Source organism: Pipistrellus kuhlii, unplaced genomic scaffold (genome assembly GCF_014108245.1).
Source record: "Pipistrellus kuhlii isolate mPipKuh1 unplaced genomic scaffold, mPipKuh1.p scaffold_m20_p_3, whole genome shotgun sequence".
Classification (NCBI taxonomy): domain Eukaryota; kingdom Metazoa; phylum Chordata; class Mammalia; order Chiroptera; family Vespertilionidae; genus Pipistrellus; species Pipistrellus kuhlii.
This window is the reverse complement of record NW_023425529.1, coordinates 134,862,862-134,881,722: the sequence shown is the minus strand read 5'-3', so window position 1 is coordinate 134,881,722 and position 18,861 is coordinate 134,862,862. Positions and strand designations below refer to the sequence as shown.

The following is an 18,861-nucleotide window of genomic DNA, read 5'->3' as shown; positions in this document are numbered from 1 at the left end:
ACAAGACAAAAGATTGGATGAACATTACATTATTAAACTCCTTTTAGACTTCTTTTATGCTAGGATAACTCATGACAAAACCTTTTTCTAGTAAAAAGAAATATTTTTTCAGGTGTTACATTTAGAAAATTTTTACAATTAAGAAGCTACTTGTGGCAAAAATCTATTTGTGAGGCAATTTTGATAGAATTTGGAATTTTTAAAGTTCATGCTTTTCAATTAGCCTTTCTGATTCATTGAGCATTTAACTCGTTAACTATTTTATATTCATTATTGTTTAATAATACACATAGACAATGACAGTACTTTCTATGTTGGTAAAGTACACCAAAGGAGGACAAGTATTTTTTAAATGTTTTGTGGCATAGACAAACTTATTTTATTTTCCTCTGAGCACACAGGAAGACCACACTTCTCAGTCTTCATTAAGTTGGGACCACGTGATTGAGTTCTAGACTGGAGAATGTAGAAAAATCTTGTTTGTCACTTCCAGACAAATTCTAAAACCTCCTGCATGATAACCATGCTCCCTATTCTCCTTCCATTATGGCTTTTGTGCCCATGGATTGAAGGTGGCAGCATTAAATCATGAAAAGAACATGGGTCCCTGAGTGACTTCATGGGCAGAGTCCCCTTCTTCCAGCCAATCACATTGGACTCTGATGAGAGCAAGTAGTAATCTATTGTGCTAACCTACAGAGATTTGGGGGTGAGAGAAGGAACTTGTAAAAAGAGTCACATTACCCTGGTGAATTAATTCACTTAAACCTATTAGCCATCAGAAGGTTTAATCCCTCTACTCTTAGCTCTCCTCAATGAGGATCGGTCTAGATAGAGTGTGTTTATCTGTCCCTTGGGTCAAAAAAGATAAATTAGAAACCCTGGAGTCTCCATGCCCGTAGTGGGATCTCAAGATTGTAGCCCCTGTTTCATCCCTTCCTTCCCTCACATCAGACTCTTCCTGAGATGTAGGTTATCTTCTGCAACATTCTGCAGACTTGCATAAAAGTAGGATGGAACAAAATTAGGCTCAGGAAAATAAAAGGTCAGTGAAACTCTTCTACTGATCCCACACTATGGATCTACTATGATTATTTCTAAACTTTCACTTTTACCAACAATTTTAGTACAGGGCTTTATATAAAACATTTCTGGGAAAATGGATACGATGCCTCACTCTTTAAAAAATTTATGTGAGAAAAAATAAGACTAAATTGTCATTTAAAATAATTTAAATTCCTAGATGTCATTTTGACATATGTAACTAAAATATTGAGTAAATACATCAAAATTTTATGAGTCAGCCCCAAACACAGTTTCTGTTTATGGTAAATAACTAGAGGCCCGGTGCACGAATTTGTGCATCAGTAGAGTCCTTCTGTCTAGCCTGCGGGATCAAGCTGAAACAGCTCTCTGACATCCCCCGAGGGATCCTGGATTGCCTGAGAGCGCAGTCCAGGCCAAGGGACCCTACCAGTGCATGACTGGGGCCAGGGAGGTTGACCAGTCAGGGAGGGACCACAGGAGGGCTCCAGGGCATATCTGGCACATCTTACTCAGTCCTGATTGGCCAGACCCCAGCAGCGAGCTAATCTACAGGTCAGAGCGTCTGCCCCCTGCTGGTCAGTGCACATCGTAGTGACTGGTCGACTGGTAAACTAACTGCCCCTTAGTGGTCAGTGCATGTCATAGTGAGCGGTTGAACAGCCTTATGTATTATTAGCATATTATACTTTGATTAGCTGAACAAGCAATTGGATGACTGGACACTTAGCACTTTAGGCTTTTATTATAAGAATGCCACAAACTGATAACTTTTAAATGTAAAAGGGAAAGAAGCTCCAGAGATCCATATTCTGTTCACAATACAGCCATTAGCTTTACAGAATCCTAGAATCCATATATAAAAATTTCCTACCTAAGGGGACCATCAGGCAAAGACTATGAAAATGTTCCCTGAACTAACTGCTACTGAGCCTCCAAGATGTTTCTATGTAAAGAACTGCAGTAAAACACTGGGGGACCATATGTAAGATGTCAGATAATCCTAAATCCTAAATGCCCCTGGAAAATTCTACTCAGACTTTATGGCTGCTTATGAGATCTTCAGATAAAGTAAAAATTATCTTGGGAAATTGCTACAGTGGAATACTGAAAGCAACAATCAGTCTAAACTAAACAGATACCAAATGTTCTTGAGGTTTAAGTAACGGTGAGTTCTGATATTAAATGAATTTAGTAAAAATTCTACAGTGTAAGCCTAAGAAGGCAATACAGCATGTAATAATACAAATGGCTACCTGTTTCTATTTATTACTCATTTCCTATATTTTCCTTTACTCTTCAGAACATCCCTATAATATAGGTGTAATTATTTTCATCTTATAGATGAAGAAATGGAATCTGAGAGAAAGTGGGTGACATTCTCTTGGCCACACAACCAGGAAGTACAATAGTATATCCCCAAACTCTATCCAGTAGGGCCCCAGATCATCACACATCTGATTCTGTTGTGGATTGTTCCAAAACTCATATGTTCCTTCAGTAATTATTCTTCACTTCTATCTATGAATAATCATGAGGAGAACTCTAAACTATCGTTCCAGTATATATTCCAATGTCTTATTTCTGACAGAGATTATTTTGTGCTTCTCTGAAAAATTAAGTTTTTGCAAACTTGTGACAAATAGGTTATTTAATAGGAATTGGTATTGGAGATAGAAAATACCCACTTATTAACAATATTACTTGGTGTACATTTCCACAATAAAACACTAGAGGTCGCCCTAACCTAGATTTTCCAACTTCATTAAACCACTGTCAGGATTTTTGTCATATAACATGCTACATACATTATTTACTTATGTTTCTTTATAATAGCTCATATTTTAAAACTAAATATGTATATCTTTTAAAGGAAACTTTTCAAATGTAAACTTAGTACTTTTATCATTTTATTTAAACTAAATTCATTTTTATTGAAATGCACATATACCCATACACCATATATATTTTATCATCTTCCTACTAATATTATTCCATATCTTGCATTAGGAGTTGCCTACATAATGGGACCAAACTCCTTTTAACAGCACTTGCCTTTCTATACTGACCCCTGTGTCCTTTCCCATACTCTGAGAGATATTTACTTTCACACTCAGAGAGATATAGATTACGGTTGGGAGATATCACTGCCTGGAAAATGGATTAACCAGGACATTTCTCCCAAACATGCTACTAAAGTTCTGCATAAATAAAGCAGGTGATCTCTGGCTTCATATTATAGTGTATAAAATTAAGGTTTGGGACTGCATTGGTGGTTCTGAATTTTGGCTGCACATTAGAATCACTTTATAAACTTTAAAAAAATGCCTGAATCCCACTTCAGACTAATTAAGTCCAAAATTTTGGGATGTGAGATGGTGGGAACAAGTTAACAGTGACAGTTAAAAGCTTTCTCAGTAATTCTAACATGCAGCTGAGCTGACAGTAGCTCAGCTAGTTTCCCTATGTGGTCTGGTCTGGTCTGGTCTGGTCTGGTCTGGTCTGGTCTGGCTAATACTTCAGGCTCTATACTGACTGTCCTGATAAACTTTCAGACACAGAGCCTACAAAGACTTAGTTCTCCTACATATTATACTTATCTTTCTTAAAGCATAATTGTCTTACTTTCAAATTCATTTCTAGAAATGCATTTTCTTCTATTTTGACATGCAATAGGACACCAGCAAGGCCAGGGTGAATGGACAGAGGCACTTGGACTCTCCTCTCCACTCAGTGCTGTGGAGATGAGATCTAGCACATATACTTCTACAAACTCATCTTTGGTAAGGCTGTTAATTATAAGAGAGGTGTCAGCTCGTGAGGGGTACCAGTGCTGACAATCTCCTTTAGGTAACTGATTTTGAAAATCTGTGAGTAAAGTATTCATTTGCTGTGTCAATTAACAATGGCATAGCCTGAATGTTGAACCAATGTAATACTATAAGTTTCAGCATATCTGCTTTAAACGAAGCAGACAGCATTTTTGTCTACAACAATAGCACATCTTGAGCCAAAGGGAGTGACCTCAGTTATCAGTGGCTGCAGGTGTTCATTGTGTCTAGACTCCAATTAAAGATGTTAACTATGTTCTTTACTTATGCTTACTATGCATCTCTACCAAATATAAAATTTAAATGTGATTTGTGGCATTTACAGTTCAACCTGAACTTTCTCCATAGAGATGAGCCTTTTCCTAACAACAGGCACAACAATAATGTACTCATTCTATAAGTCATATGGTGATGCCAGGGCTGAAAGAATCATTTCTCTTTCAAAACTAAAGAGCTAATGCCGTTATCCTATAGTGGATCAAAACTATCGTGTTATTAAAATTTACACTCTCTCCATAAAGTAGTGATATAGAAACTATTGTTTCTCCACCTTGGAATGGAAAGACCAAAAATGGGAATAAGAAATGACAACTCATATTCACAAAAATAACTATATTCTTCCTTTTAAATTGAACTGATTCCACACGATGCCCACCCTACTTATATCCAAACCAGTTTCTTCGATTTTTTTCTATCAATTTACTATTAGCAGGATTTTAGGAAAATAGTATTATTCAGTCAATATTTTGAGTTTTGAAGAAGAAAATTCAATTCTTATTGCCCTTCTGTTCCTGCATATACAATATAATGGTTCAAAGCTTACCTTGGTAAACATTTAAATACCCCATGCTTAATAGGAAATGGGATTTAATATATGGCATGCATTTGCTTACACAATTCAAAATGCCTTACCTGTCCAAACTGTCATCAGATCTATACCGGCTAATTGTGGCTTTTAGCTCATTTATCTCATTTATTTTCCTGTAGCAAAAATAAAGAAAAATCAAATAAATGATAAAAACAAACAGTTTATAAAACCTACCATGCATTTGGTAAAATCTTGGCCTAGTCAGTAGGAGATGGTGTATGTTATCAAGAAAAATAGACCTTAAGTATCCAAATATTTTTACTTGGAAAAAATAAATTATGGAAAACCCAAATCTCTTGCTAATAAAGGAATTCTTCTCTAAATCCACTTATTTCTAACTGGAATGTAACATTGAGGAAACAACACAACATGCAAAATGATTAGTATGTACTCTTGTCAATGTTGTTGATTTTTACATAACAGGAAGTCAGTCAGCTATATTTTGTTTGCAGAGTTTTTCCAGCACATAAGGCAGCCCAACAGACCTATTACAAGCTGTTTTATTTAAAGTTCAGCACCGCGGACAGGGTTGAAAGATGAGAACATATTGGCAGAAGAAAGGGAAGGAAAGAAGGAAAGGAGAAACAGGAAAAATTGGAAAGAAATGGAAAAAAAAAGAAAGTGAAAAAAGAGAGAACAGATGGATGTTGGAAGGAGAGGAGAAGAGAAGAGAGATAGGGAGAAGTAGGGAGAGGAGAAACAGAATACAGAGAGTTGAGAAAGACAAAAGAAAAGGAGAGAAAAGAAGAAAAAGAGAAACAGGAAAAATTAGAAAGAAATAAAAAAAAAAGAATGTGAGAGGGAAGAAGACAAGGAAATCAGGGAAGAGAGGATAGAAGACTCAAGAGTATGAATTATGATTATCAATCATGGAAATACCTTGATCAGAATGATCAATCAGCAAAAAATATAAAGCCTTTTTAAAGTCTTGCATAACCCTGTGGGACAGGGAAAGAAAGTTCATTGGGGAATTATGCCATGATTTACTGTGTTTGCATATAAAAGCATCCTTTGAAGCTGCCAGATCAAAGGTATTAAATTGGTAAAAAGTCTTGAAACAGTATATTTCAGATTTAATTTTCAACTTGATGTATATTTTTAAGCAAATATTTGGAGGTACACAGTATACAATGCACAGCACTGCTGAGGAAATTAAGAAACAACTGTGGACTTGACACATGCAGAGCTAGAGGTACAAATGAGATACCTTCCTACACCCACAGGTAGAAAGTGATCAGTGTTGTAAAGGAGACTCAGGTAAAGTACAAGGAAGTTCCAAGTTGAGAAAGCTTATTTCCAGAGATAGGAAGCAGAGAAGGCTTTATGGGTGGGGTGCAGTTTGGGACCTTGGAGGATACATAAATGTGAACACAGTAAAACAGAGTAGAGAGAATAGTGTCAGTTGAGGCAAGAGCAAAGTAAAGGAAATGCCTCAGTTTTTAGAAACTCAGTCAAACCGTGGTATGGCTCCTCGTTGCATGCAATGCTCAAGTGCAAGTAGGTGCTGCAGGGCCATCCAACCTTTCTGTAAAGCTGCCCCTTCTCAGACACTGTTACTGTACACCCATTAGTTGGCTTTAGTCTTCCTGGCGCTTACCACACAGAACATACTGTATTGTATTTATTTCTTTTCCGCCCCTCCCTCCTCCACCTCCAACTGGGCTGCAAGTTCTATGACAGCAGGGGTTTCCTTTTGTTCCCAGACCTTACAATAGCACCTGGCTCACAGCAGGCATCTGTGCAAGTATCCTTTATGCTTATTTGACATGTTTTCACGGTCTGACAGAGATGTACACTGTAAAATTTTCTAGTTTGTGATAAGATGAAGCTTTTTATCTAGGGTGATGAGAATTTATTATTTTCTTCTTTATTTTCAGTCTCTGATCACGGGAGCTCTTAGCACACTTTGTCACTTCTGCTGGGAGTGCTTCTCTCCAGGCCCCATGTCCACCAGCTACCCTTTCCTGCTTGGGAATCTCTCCTCTTCATCCTTCAGGCAGCAGCACTCACCCGGATGACCACAGCCTCTACTTAGGCAGAGTTTGTCTCTCTCCTCTCTCTTCCCAAAGCATTCCCACACACTTCCACAAGAGCGTTGTCCACAGGAAATTTTATTTAGTATTTTAGTTTATGGATCCATCCATTTTTCATGAATATGAGAGCTCCTTAAAGATGGTATCTCATGCATCTTTGTATTCCCAGCACCTTGCACAATGTCAGCACATAGCAGGTGCTCCAAAGTGGTGCTGAGTGAACACCAAAGTAGATATAGCCTCGGAAAGGGGGCAAACAAGTGTCAAGAGGACATCTGTTTGAGCAAGTGCAAGGAAAAAAAATCATCTATAGTACCCTTTCAGAAAATGTAGTTTGAGACACTAGATATAGGTCAAAGGGAAAATGTCTTGGGTTTAAAGGTTTTTTGTTATTGAAGATAAAAGTGTGCTGCTTTAGCCAAAATGCTGCCCACCAACAGGAAGGTTTCAGGAAACCAAAATAATTTCACATATAAAATAAGCACAGAAGGCCTTAAGATCCTGTTATCCTAAAACACACTGAGAATATGAAGCTTAGTTTTTCTGTTCACGTTATTTAATAGTTCCACAGAGGGGCCAATAAGTGGAGGGAGCAATTCCACTGAAGGCTGGCCTCAGTGATCAGGCTCCCTTTGATTGGTGATATGGGCCCCACTCAGAACAAAGCTGTGATCTTCAAACTCATGAAGAACGAGAAGAAGGCACAGGGAGGGGCTGAGGAATCACAGAGCAGTCACTCAACCAGATGAACTGAGGCTGGAAACCAGAAAACCAGACACTTTGTGCAGAGGGCCATAAGCTCAGTACCTTACAACAGGTCAAAATTATGACCAGGTTTAAAAGAGTTTAGAAAATTCCACAAATTTCCAAAATAGACATATGGGAAGTATCTACTAAACTTTTTAAAGATCACACCATGCAAGACAATTGCACTCCTTTTTATGTACGTATTGGTAACAGGCAGGCCACTGGACCAGATAAAACTTGTGTCTGATAAATAATTGGGTTCTTTTAATGGGTGTGGTTGTATGTGTGCAAGTGTAAATGTGTCTTAATACGAATATTATCTATTTATTTGATCAATCTTAGATTATTTAAATCATTATGATTACTAGTTTTGTCTAAATTTCCCTACTAATTTGTCTTTGTCCTTCCATTTGCCATTGAGTATTATTTGCTGGTTTTCTACAAGCCTAGAAATTTCTAAAAAAAAAAAAAAAAAAAAGGAGTGCACTATCCCAGAAAGCACGTGAACTCTGGAGCTGTTAGGCCTTCCTTTTAGATTTCCCTTCTCTAAGGTTCAGAGATATCTTCTCTGGTCAAGTCTCTGTGGGAACACTTTCTCTTTCCCTTTCCCATCAGAAGCAGAGGATTTGTTATTCTACTCTTCAAGGGGCAGGTAGGGAAGCATAGAGCTGGAGAAGCACAGAGTTTGCCTTGTACAAACCCCTGGTGATATCACAGAGCATCCTTCATGTGCCCAGGCATCATGGAAAGCCCGAGGTGACCGCAAATATGCAGCCTGTCTTGAACAAGTCTTCTCAAAAATGATAGCCTTTGTGTTTCTGCTAATGATGTAGTTGGTCTGAAGCTCTCACCTCTCCAAGTCATCATGGGAGTTATGACGGTTCAACACCACCCTACCATAATTTTCATCTCTGCAGAGAAAGAACAAAGTGAAGTCACGTGAAAAGTTACCACAGTATTTAGCAATCGCAAAATAAGGGAGACATTAAACAGCTCACAGTTTTTGGCAAGGTCAACTCATTTACTTCAGGCATAAAAACACAACTATGTATTCATTTTAACCAGTCCCCACTTGAAAGAGCACGGTGGAAAGAAACAAGTTTGTCAGTACAAATGATCGTTATTCTAATTTATTCCATGAGATTTCCATGTGATTTAACAATGGAGTGAGTGCTTGCTGTTTTGTTTTGATTTTCCATCAAGAATGTGGGAACACAAGGCCGCCTACTTTGTATGTGTTAGGAGAGTCATTTTTTTTTTTACAGGAAGGCAAAAGTTTTCTATAAAAATGTTCTAAAATTAATTAAGCCCATTATGTCTAGACATCTTTATTTTATGGACTTGATAGTTTTCCTTGACATGAGTAGGGACGTAATTGCTAATATTATTTGGTAATTATTCACAGGAGATAGAGCCCATTTTTTATCCATGCGAATACACAGTCTGCTCTGGTCTTTAACCCTATGAATTAGGCAGGGAAGACACCCTCCTATCCAATTCATAGATAAGGAAATTGGTCAGGGATTTTGTGGCTTTCCTAAGGCCAAAAGGTTATCAAGTGACAGAGATGGGTCTAGGACTCAGACCATTTTACTCCAAACTTTTTTTTTCCAATTGGTCAACCCTGCAAAAGACCAGCAGACAGAAAATCCTAAAGCCATGTCCTTCTCAGTTTGCACAGCAGACCTGAAAGTACAGGCAATTTTGGGAAATGTCAAAACATGTAGCAGAGCCTTTGGTCCTGAGCCAAGGCAGAGAGTAAGTACCTGAACCATTTTCATGTCAACCCGAGCAAACCTGAAATACCACATTTCTCCTGGTTCTGCTCCACTTACGTTACTCAACACTCTGAAACCATGTATAAAAAAGCTATAAAATACAATAGTAGACAATTAGAAGCAAAGAAGAATAGTGAAACAGCTCCAGAAAATATATACCCTCAAATATCCCAAGAGAATTTCTTGGTATCCTTCCCTAAACTTTGAAGAGAGTAGCAGACATCATACATGTTTTCACCTGAAGAAAAATTATAACACACAGCCCAGGACAGGGCCAGTGGGGGTAGGGGAAACATCAGAGCCAACTTCCCCTCATTTAGCAGCTGTCATACCACCCAGGCTGGCTTCCCTGGGACTTTTTCAGGAGGCATGCTTGGCACAAAAACCACCATCCCTGCCAAGTGTAATTTGTCTTAGACATCTCTGTCTTTACCCATCTGTGCAAATATTTGCAACCCAAAATTTATGCTCTACATTTGACATCATTCTACCACTATGAAAAAAAGAAATGCCATATTAGGCTCTGACAGAAGTCACAATGTTGCTTCACAGAAGGAAGTAGTTGTTGTCCAAGAGTGTCAACTCTAAAAAGTTAGTGTGAATCTCCAAATACCCCCATAGTCCCTTAAAATAATATTTAATCACAGAAATCACTAGACATTTTTTATTTAACAGTTACAAGTATACTCCTCAAATAACCACCCGCAGACAGTACATTCAGAGTAAGTATTCTGTAACGGAGGGTTTCTGAACTTCAGCACTATTGACATTATGGATTTGATGATTTTTTTGTTCTTGGAAGTGTCTTGTGAAGCATGACTATCCTTGACCCTCTTGATGTCAGGTGTACTCCTCCCCTTTTGACAACTAAAAATGTATTTGCCAAACATCCCCTGAGGGTAAAACTACCTTTGTTGGATTGAAAACCATTGGTATACTGGAAAAATAATGGTCACATTAGAATTTTGACTTCACCTCTTAATAGTAGCGTGCCATTGGACAAGTTACTTTACCTCTCTGAGCATCAGATTTCCCAAGTGTGTAATGAACATATGATACCCACTTTGTGTGATTCTTGTGAGATTTACTAATGCGTGATACATAAAGTACCTGGTATCAAGCCTGATGCGTAAAAGGGAATCAGAAAAGTGTGCACATGAATATACATAATTTATAATAAAGCTATATCTGGGCTGGGCAAATGTTTATCATAAATCTATGTTGGCAGGAAGACAATATGGTCATAGCTTTAAAATCATCATTGAAACAATGCTTAAAGCAGACAAAGCTTCCTGAATGGTAAGTCTTTTCCCTTTCAAAGTAATACCGTATTTGCAACCAGCTGGAGGGGAATAGTTAGATGGGACTAAAATAAATTACAAACTTATTTACTTCACTTGTGCATAAATAAATTTTATTTCAAATTGTTATTACATTTGCAAATGTGCAATCATACTATTCTGTGTTTGTTTCAACTGACACGGTCCACATGCACCAGAAATCTCCCTGCCACAAGCTCCTATTTGGTTATAAGAATGAAACCCTGCTTTCTCTCGCTAGAGACACAGCCTCTTCAGTATGTGGACAGTAGAAATGGTAGTGATGTTCCTGAAAATCTTTTGCTACCAATTTATACTTCATAAACCTTACCAAAAATTAAGCCACATAGCAAAGTGTTTTAAAATGAAATTATTCCATTTTTAGATGGCCAGTCGCTTCCCAAACAGATACTGGCTCTCTCTCTACTCGTCCACCCACTCCACGTCCTCTTACCTTCCTTCAGGACGGTTCTTTATCCAGCTGTTATCCTGTAAGAAAGCCCTTCTTTTGTTCACCTCGAGAAAACCCTGTTGTCTCTGTGTTGTTCCCTGAGTAGAACTCTTCATAGCTATCAACAGAAAAACGAAGGAAAGGGCTTGAGTGTGGGTTTGTTAACCTAGAAATTTTGAAAGTCACATCTGATTGGCCAACATCAGCCTTCTAGGCTGGCAAGTCCAGTACTGTTTCAAAGTAGGATGTACTAGTGAGAAAAAAACAAAGCCCACACCCCATCATCAAAGATAACATGTAACTGCTCAGGTGCCAACTGAAACTGCCCATGCAGCTCATGAGGCGCTGTCTGGCACCAGGGAACACTGAGCCACAGGCCTGGGATAAACAAGGCTAGGGCTTCGTGGGTGGCCTTTTACTTAAGAAAGAAATTTGCTTCCAAAATATGTAAAGGACTATTTTAAACGCTTTTTATTATAAATAAATTAATTTGTTGATCTAATGGGAGCAGAAACATTCAAGGTCATATACAAAACAGGACATTTTTTACTGGTTTTATTTTTTTAAAGTCTTTGGATTGCAATTACATGGGTAAAAGCTGTTGCATTCTAACTTTTTTCTTCAGCCTAACTTTAGCAATGCTAATTAAAGTAGACAGTTGCTTCTGAGCATTCATTATGTATATAAAATCATTAGGACCCCTGAGGTGTTTTCCCCAGATTTTTTCAGTTTTCTGAGAAAGGGGAAAATCATCTACATACCGTTTCCTGTGGGAGATGTTTTTCTTAAGGACACATTGGACATGCTGCCTTCCAAGTACAGATCTAAAAGAAAAATGGGGGTGGAGAAAACACAACAATGACTCTAAGAATCTACAAGGGAATCTCCATTGCTAATGAGACATTTTTCTTTTCTTTTTAAAAAATATTTTCTTAATTGATTTCAGAGAGGAAGGCAGAGGGAGAGATAGAAACTTCAACGACGAGAGAGAATAATTGATTGGCTGAGTCCTGCACGCCCCCTAGTGGGGATCAAACTTGCAACCTGGGCATGTGCCCTGACCAGGAATCGAACTGTGATCTCCCAGTTCATAGGTCTATGCTCAACCACCAATCCATACCTGCCAGGGCCTAGACGCATTTTTCATTGGTACTGACAAAGTCACAGGATCTGATATAATAAATATATGACATAAAGTGCCCCCTAAGGGCCTGAGAGTTCATCTATTCCACTGTGTTCATTTTACAGATGAAGAAACTTAGACCCAGAGTGTTTAGTGTCCCCAATGTTATAGAACAAGCAAGTGGCTGAACTAGGCCACCAGTTATTCCATTTTTTTCAATCAGTAAATGTGTGTTGGATTGGAAGAGGAGAGGGACATTTGTAATATTGTCAATAATATATATATATATATATATATATATATATATATATATATGAATGATAATAAAACAGTTAAAAATATATGAATGTGTACTCAATGCCTATGATATGCCAAGCACTGAGCCAGTAGTTCGTGACAAAAGATGAGTTAGATAAGTGTCTAGCCAGGCCAATAAAATGAGACATGGAACTGACAGCACGTCATGCAGAGCACCCGAAAGAGGGCGAATGGCTCCTCTGAGGGAGCCCAGGTAAGCCCGGTCAGCAGAAGTGTGATGAGGAAGGAGGCAGTCAGAGGCATGGCAATCCAGAGCTGGGGCACTCTGATCATTTTAGGTAACCATTGCTTGGGGAAGCCCCACGTTTCTTAGCTATGACCAACCACCACTTCTAAACTATTAAGGGGTTAAGGCAAACCACAGTCCCAGTTTGCCTAGAATTGATTGGGTTTTCAGAGCTGTATTAGGAACTTTTTTCCCCCCACAGGCCTCTTCTTTAAAAACAAAACAAAACAAAACAAAAAAAACTTCTTTTTCTGTAACATACATTTTTAAATTTCAATTGATAACATACAGGACATATCAGGTTTTTAGAAATTTCCTTTACACACATACATATACACACATACACTTAAAATTATATTTATGACTGTTTAGTATAAAGATAAATAATTCAGGCTGGCTTCACTATTATATATTCTTCATTATTATTATTATTATTATTATTATTATTATTACTAGAGGCCTGGTGCACGAATTCGTACATCAGTGGGGTCCCTTGGCCTGGCCTGTAGGATTGGGCCGAAACAGGCTCTTTGACCTCCCCCAGGGCTCCCAGATTGTGAGAGGGCACAGGCCAGGCTGAAGGACCCCACTGTGCACAATCAGGACTGGGCAAGGATACGGGAGGTTGGCCACCTGGGAAGGGACTGCGTGCAGGAGGTCACCAGGATGTGTCTGGCCTGTCTCACTCAGTCCTGATCAGCCAAACCCCAGCAGCAAGCTAACCTACCTGTTGAAGTGTCTGCCCCGTGGTGGTCAGTGCATGCCATGACAACTGGTCGACCAGTCAACTGTCTGCACTCTGGTGGTCAGTGCATGTCATAGTGAGCAGTTGAATGGCCTTAGCATATCATTAGCATATTACGCTTTGATTGGTTGAATGGACGACTAGACACTTAGCATGTTGGGCTTTTATTATATAGGATTATATTTATTTACTTTTTCTTCTGCTGATAAAAGGAATGAAAATTAGAACTTTTTGCCAAAACCAGTTTGGCTCAGTGGATAGAGCGTCGGTCTGCAGACTGAAAGATCCCAGGTTCGATTCCGGTCAAGGGCATGTACATTGGTTGCAGGCACATCCCGGTAGGGGGTGTGCAGGAGGCAGCTGGTCGATGTTTCTCTCTCATCGATGTTTCTAGATATCTATCCCTCTCCCTTCCTCTTTGTGGAAAAATCAATAAAATATATATATTTTTTTAAATTAGAACTTTTTTTGCGGGCCCCTAAAAAAATCACAGGCCCTAGGCACTGCCTTTTCTGTTTCATGAATAAGTCTGCTCTTGGTTTCTGCTGACGTGAGACTTTCTGTTTTAAAATTGGAAAATTCTTGAGCAGTCAGAGATGTCTGCTCTCCCCGGGTTCGGTGTTCTGCTTTTTGCAAAGTTCATCCAACTGGGCAGGGAATGCAATGCTGGAGGGGCATCAGCTCTCACCGCAGAAGCACACCCCAGGCCCAGCTTTATCACAGCAAGTTCTGTCACTGAGACAATCTCCCTGGAAGATGGGGCTAATGACACCTGCCATCAACTACATGAGGTGATTTGATGAGCCAATGAGTAATGTACACAAAAATCACTTTGTTAAACAATAAATGCTATTGGTACCATTATCAGACAGCCATTTATAGGTATAACTTGGGGTATCTGGAAGCGCCCATTTTTTTTTTTTTATATTCCCAGAGCAGGTGCTGTTGTGGTCTGAATTGTGTTTTAAAAGATCCATATGTTGAAGCCCTAACTCTCATACTTTAGGATGTGAATGTATTTGGAGTGTCTTTAAAGATGTGATTACATTAAATGAGGCCATGAGGATAGGCCCTAATCCAATCTGGCTGGTATCCTTATAAGAGGAGGAAATTTGGACACACAGAGAGATAGCAGAGATGTGCGTGCACAAAGGACATAGAGAGATGGTGACCGTCTGTAAGCAAAGGAAAAATACCTCACAAGACACAGAACCTGACAACACCTTGACCTTGGACTTCTCGTCTCTAAAACTGTGAGACTACAAATTTATGTGGTTTAAGTTCCCTGGTCTGTGGTATTTTGTTGTGGCAGCCCCAGCAAACTAATAAAGTTCTTCTGGGAAAAGTGATTAAAACATTTCTCAACACTAAGTCATTCTAAGAGCTTTGGACCACACTATCTCTAACTTGAATGTCCCTCCACACAGAGGGCAATTGCTAATAATGTAAATACCTATTAGTTGAACACCTCCTCTGAACAGGTTACCTCATAGGCACTGTCTCTCAGCCTTGAATAAAGTCTGCAGTTACTGTTGCCTTCATCTCCGAGATAAGACAAACGAAGCTCAGGGAGAGTGTCCAACATGCCGAAGGTGATAAGAAGCAGAATCTAATTTCTAAACCAAAGCCAAGTCCTTCTTTAGCAACCAGAAATAATGCTCATCACGAATCTTTACAGGTTCAGACAGGTGCCCTGGCGTTAGAGTGAGAGAAGGAAGGTAGACAGCAGGGGCCTGCCTGACTCTTGGCATCTTTCTCTGTGGAAGTCCCATGACTTCTGCCTCCAGTGCCCGGCAGCACGAGACCCAGGGCAGCCTCTCAAGGAATCACTGCAGCATTCAAACCCTCACAGAACAGCCTTCTCGGTGTCCTGCCTGATATTCCCTTGGCATATGTCCATGCAAACACTTGTACACAAATGGGCTCAGCAGCATCATTTACAATAGCCCAAAACTGAAAACAGCCCAAATGATCATCAAGAAATGAATGGATACATCATAATATGTGGTATATCCATACAATGGACTATTATTCTGAAACAAAGAAGAAAGAAGTACTGATACATGTTAAGTGATGAAAGAAGCCAGGCATAAATCATGACAACTGTATGATTCTATATGGATGTTGTTTTTAGATTTTCCTGCATATCCCGTCTCAATTCTCCCATTAGGCTCTGCTAGGCAGGGAGGAGAGCTCAGACAATACCAATACTTTCGATGACTTTATAGTTATGTACATTTTATCTCATTGAGTTTCTAAACAGTGTTTTAAGAGGGACATAATCCCTACTTTGCAAATACAGAAGCTTGAGTAGCTGATGACTGGCCAAGCTGGGACTCAACCTAAAGTTCTGTAGCTTGAGGCTCCTCATCTTTCCTCTATGCCAGTGACTCCAGGTTGTCAGCACATCCTGCAGAGAGTTGTCTAGAGAAAAGCAGATACGTCCTCTTTACATTTAGGGCTTGCTCTAGTCAGATCCAACATCCTACAAGAGGGTCTGCTATTTCCCTGCCTTTGGTAGGTAGGCATTCTCCAGAAGTCCTAGCTAAAAGGAATCAAATGAGATAAGACTTTCAAACAATATCATGGCTCTTAACCTGCCAATTACTAGCCTTAGGTATCCTATAAACACCTCACTAACTCCACCGGAGTCCGTGATGTATTTTCTAGTAAGAGTTTCCAACAAACCCACTTGCTTTCCCAGTTTTATCTTGTTGCCTCTTCCATGAAAGTGCCTTGGCGTTTTGCCTTAACCCTTCCCTTCTCAGGAACTAGGATGCCCTGCAAAAGGTAGGAGTAGCCTCTTTGGGACCAGGGATTAACCACCAGGACTAAAGTCACACATTAACAATGGCAGAGCGAGAAATTGGAAAGAGTCTGGTTTCTTGACAGTATCCTAGAGCTGCCACAATAGCCCTGGATTATCTCTCTCTCTGAACTTCTTCTTGCAAAAGAAAAAAATAAAGCTGTTCAGGAGATTGTATTTCTATATTTCAGTTACTTGAACCTAATAATGTTCTTTCTACCTATTATGAGGCCATTGTGGAGCAATAGAAGGTCTAAAAGCCCATGGTGATCTACAAAACATAAGATACAAGTCACTCTTTTATTAGTAAAACTAGAGGCCTGGTGCATGAAATTCATGCACATGGGAGGAAGGGGTGTCCCTCAGCTCAGCCTGCATCCTTTCCAATCTGGGACATCCCTCTCATAATCCAGGACTGCTGGCTCCCAACTGCTTGCCTGCCTGCCTTCCTGATTGCCCCTAACCGCTTCTGCCTGACAGCCTATTCACCCCCTAACCATTCCCCTGCCAGCCTGATTGATGCCTAACTGCTCTCCTGCCAGCCTTTTTGCCCCTAACTGTCCTCCCCCAAGGCCTGGTCACCCCCAATTGCCCTCCCCTGCAAGCTTGATCATCACCAACTGCCCTCCCTTGCAGTCCTGGTCCCTCCCAACTACCCTCCCCTGCTGGCCATCTTGTGGTGGCCAGATGGGGCAGCCATTTTTGACCACATGGGGGCAGCCATCTTGTGTGTTGGAGTGATGGTAAATTTGCATATTATTCTTTTATTAGATAGGATATTATGCCTTGCAATATGCTTATTTCTTTGATGTTCCCAGCAAGGTTCACTTGTTGAGTATCTACATGTTTTATGACCTTTATATATTTAATTATCCCAGATGAGCATTATTATATTTAATTATAGGATCCAAAACTCAGAAAAGTTAAATAACCTGCCCAAGGTCATACAGTAAGTGGCAGGATGAGGAACTGTGACTGTAGCTCCATGGGCTCTTTACAGGACACATTATATGTTGCTCAAAGTATCATGTGATATGCTCAATACCAAACATTCAGGGAAATGTCTTTTGGAGTTCTGAAAGAGGAATGAAATTGGGAGATCTAAGAATATATCCCAAGAAACTAGAAATACCCATCAGAAAGGACATATACACCCCTATGTTCATAGCAGCACAATTTACCATAGCTAAGATTTGGAAACAGCCTAAGTGCCCATCAGCAGATAAGTGGATTAAAAAATGATGGTATATCTTCACAATGGAATACTACGCTGTAAAAAGAAATGAACTCCTATCATTTGCAACAATGGACTTGGAGAGCATTATGCTAAGTGAAATACGTCAGTCAGAGAAAGATAAATACAACATGATCTCACTCATTTGTGGAATATAAAGAACAACATAAACTGATGAACAAAATAGAGAAGCATCAATCAGACCATCAAACTTTAGAGGGAAGGTAGGGATAGGTGGGAGAAAAAGGACTTGTATGCTTACATATAAGCCTAGCCAATGGACACAGACACCAGGTGGGGAGGGCATGAGTGGGGGTTTGGGAGGTAAATGGGAGGTAAAGACACATATGCAATACCTTAATCAATAAAGAAAAAAAATTAAAAAGAAAGATAATGGGAGAAACTGGAAGGAACAGCAGTAATGAATGACTTCATCATCCCTGGACAGGCTCAGCCTCAAGCCTCACCCCTTCCCTGGCCACACTGAAGCCATGAATAGCCTACTCTAATCCTTCCCTGGATTAATCTCCCCATTAAATAGCTGGATAACATTTTATACTCTTTCCTAGGCCCATGCTATTCATTTACAGAAGGTAAATGAGAAAGGAAACTAATGTATTCTACAATATTTTTAAGATTTAATAGTTTAATAAATATGCAGTAATTTTAATGCTAATGACCAATATTGTGAGGAAATAAAATGTTTCTCATCAAGTCTACGTATATTTCTCCTACATTTCCTGCATGACCTCCTTCAGCCTGACCTGCTCTGCTTCTTTTTCCCCCTTAAAACCCTTTGGCCATTTTACCCTAAGTACAAGCCTCTATTTCATCACCTTCTAATTGCACAGAAATTTTAGTGCAATGGAACTCCTTTCATCTTGTCCAGAATATAAAACAATATTTTTATACGTGAACATTTCTAGTTATTAAAATATGTCTCTGTGAATAATGCCCTTATTAAAATAGCCTTTTATATAATAGCATGCATTAGAGATTACAATCCTCTCAAATTGATAGTATAAAAATATATGCAACACAATGTTAATTGTATACTGTCTTTAAAGGAATTATTTATGTAGGCACTGAGGTTATTCTGAGGTTCAGATCTACTCAACACTCTTTTAGCCTCAGTTGAGCCAACTGTGCTCATATCTAAGTGCCATCATTCATTCTAATTAAGTTTTTAACTTCTCACTTTCTTAAGAAAGATGAAACTCCAATCTTAGCTCCTCTAAAAGCTGTCACCAGTACATATGACTAACAGTGGCAGACACCAGCAACTGTATTTTAAATGTGGAATATTATGGGCAAAAATGTGTGAAAGCTGTGTGTCTA

General features: G+C 39.2%; 1 protein-coding gene across 25 annotated transcripts in view; it reads right to left on the bottom strand.

Moving 5' to 3' along the window:
* Positions 1-18,861, bottom strand: part of SCEL (sciellin) — a 106,976-nt gene that overhangs the window by 74,724 nt on the left and 13,391 nt on the right. For 24 of the 25 annotated variants that reach the window (XM_036455824.2, XM_036455835.2, XM_036455818.2 and 21 more), the window contains exons 2-5: positions 11,833-11,895; positions 11,075-11,189; positions 8,375-8,434; positions 4,788-4,856 (exon numbers count right to left, since the gene is read on the bottom strand). In XM_036455824.2, the coding sequence (XP_036311717.1) occupies positions 4,788-4,856; positions 8,375-8,434; positions 11,075-11,189; positions 11,833-11,875 (287 nt within the window). In that variant the 5' untranslated portion in view covers positions 11,876-11,895. The remainder of the gene's footprint in view (positions 1-4,787; positions 4,857-8,374; positions 8,435-11,074; positions 11,190-11,832; positions 11,896-18,861) is intronic. The other variant, XM_036455820.2, reaches the window with a different exon arrangement.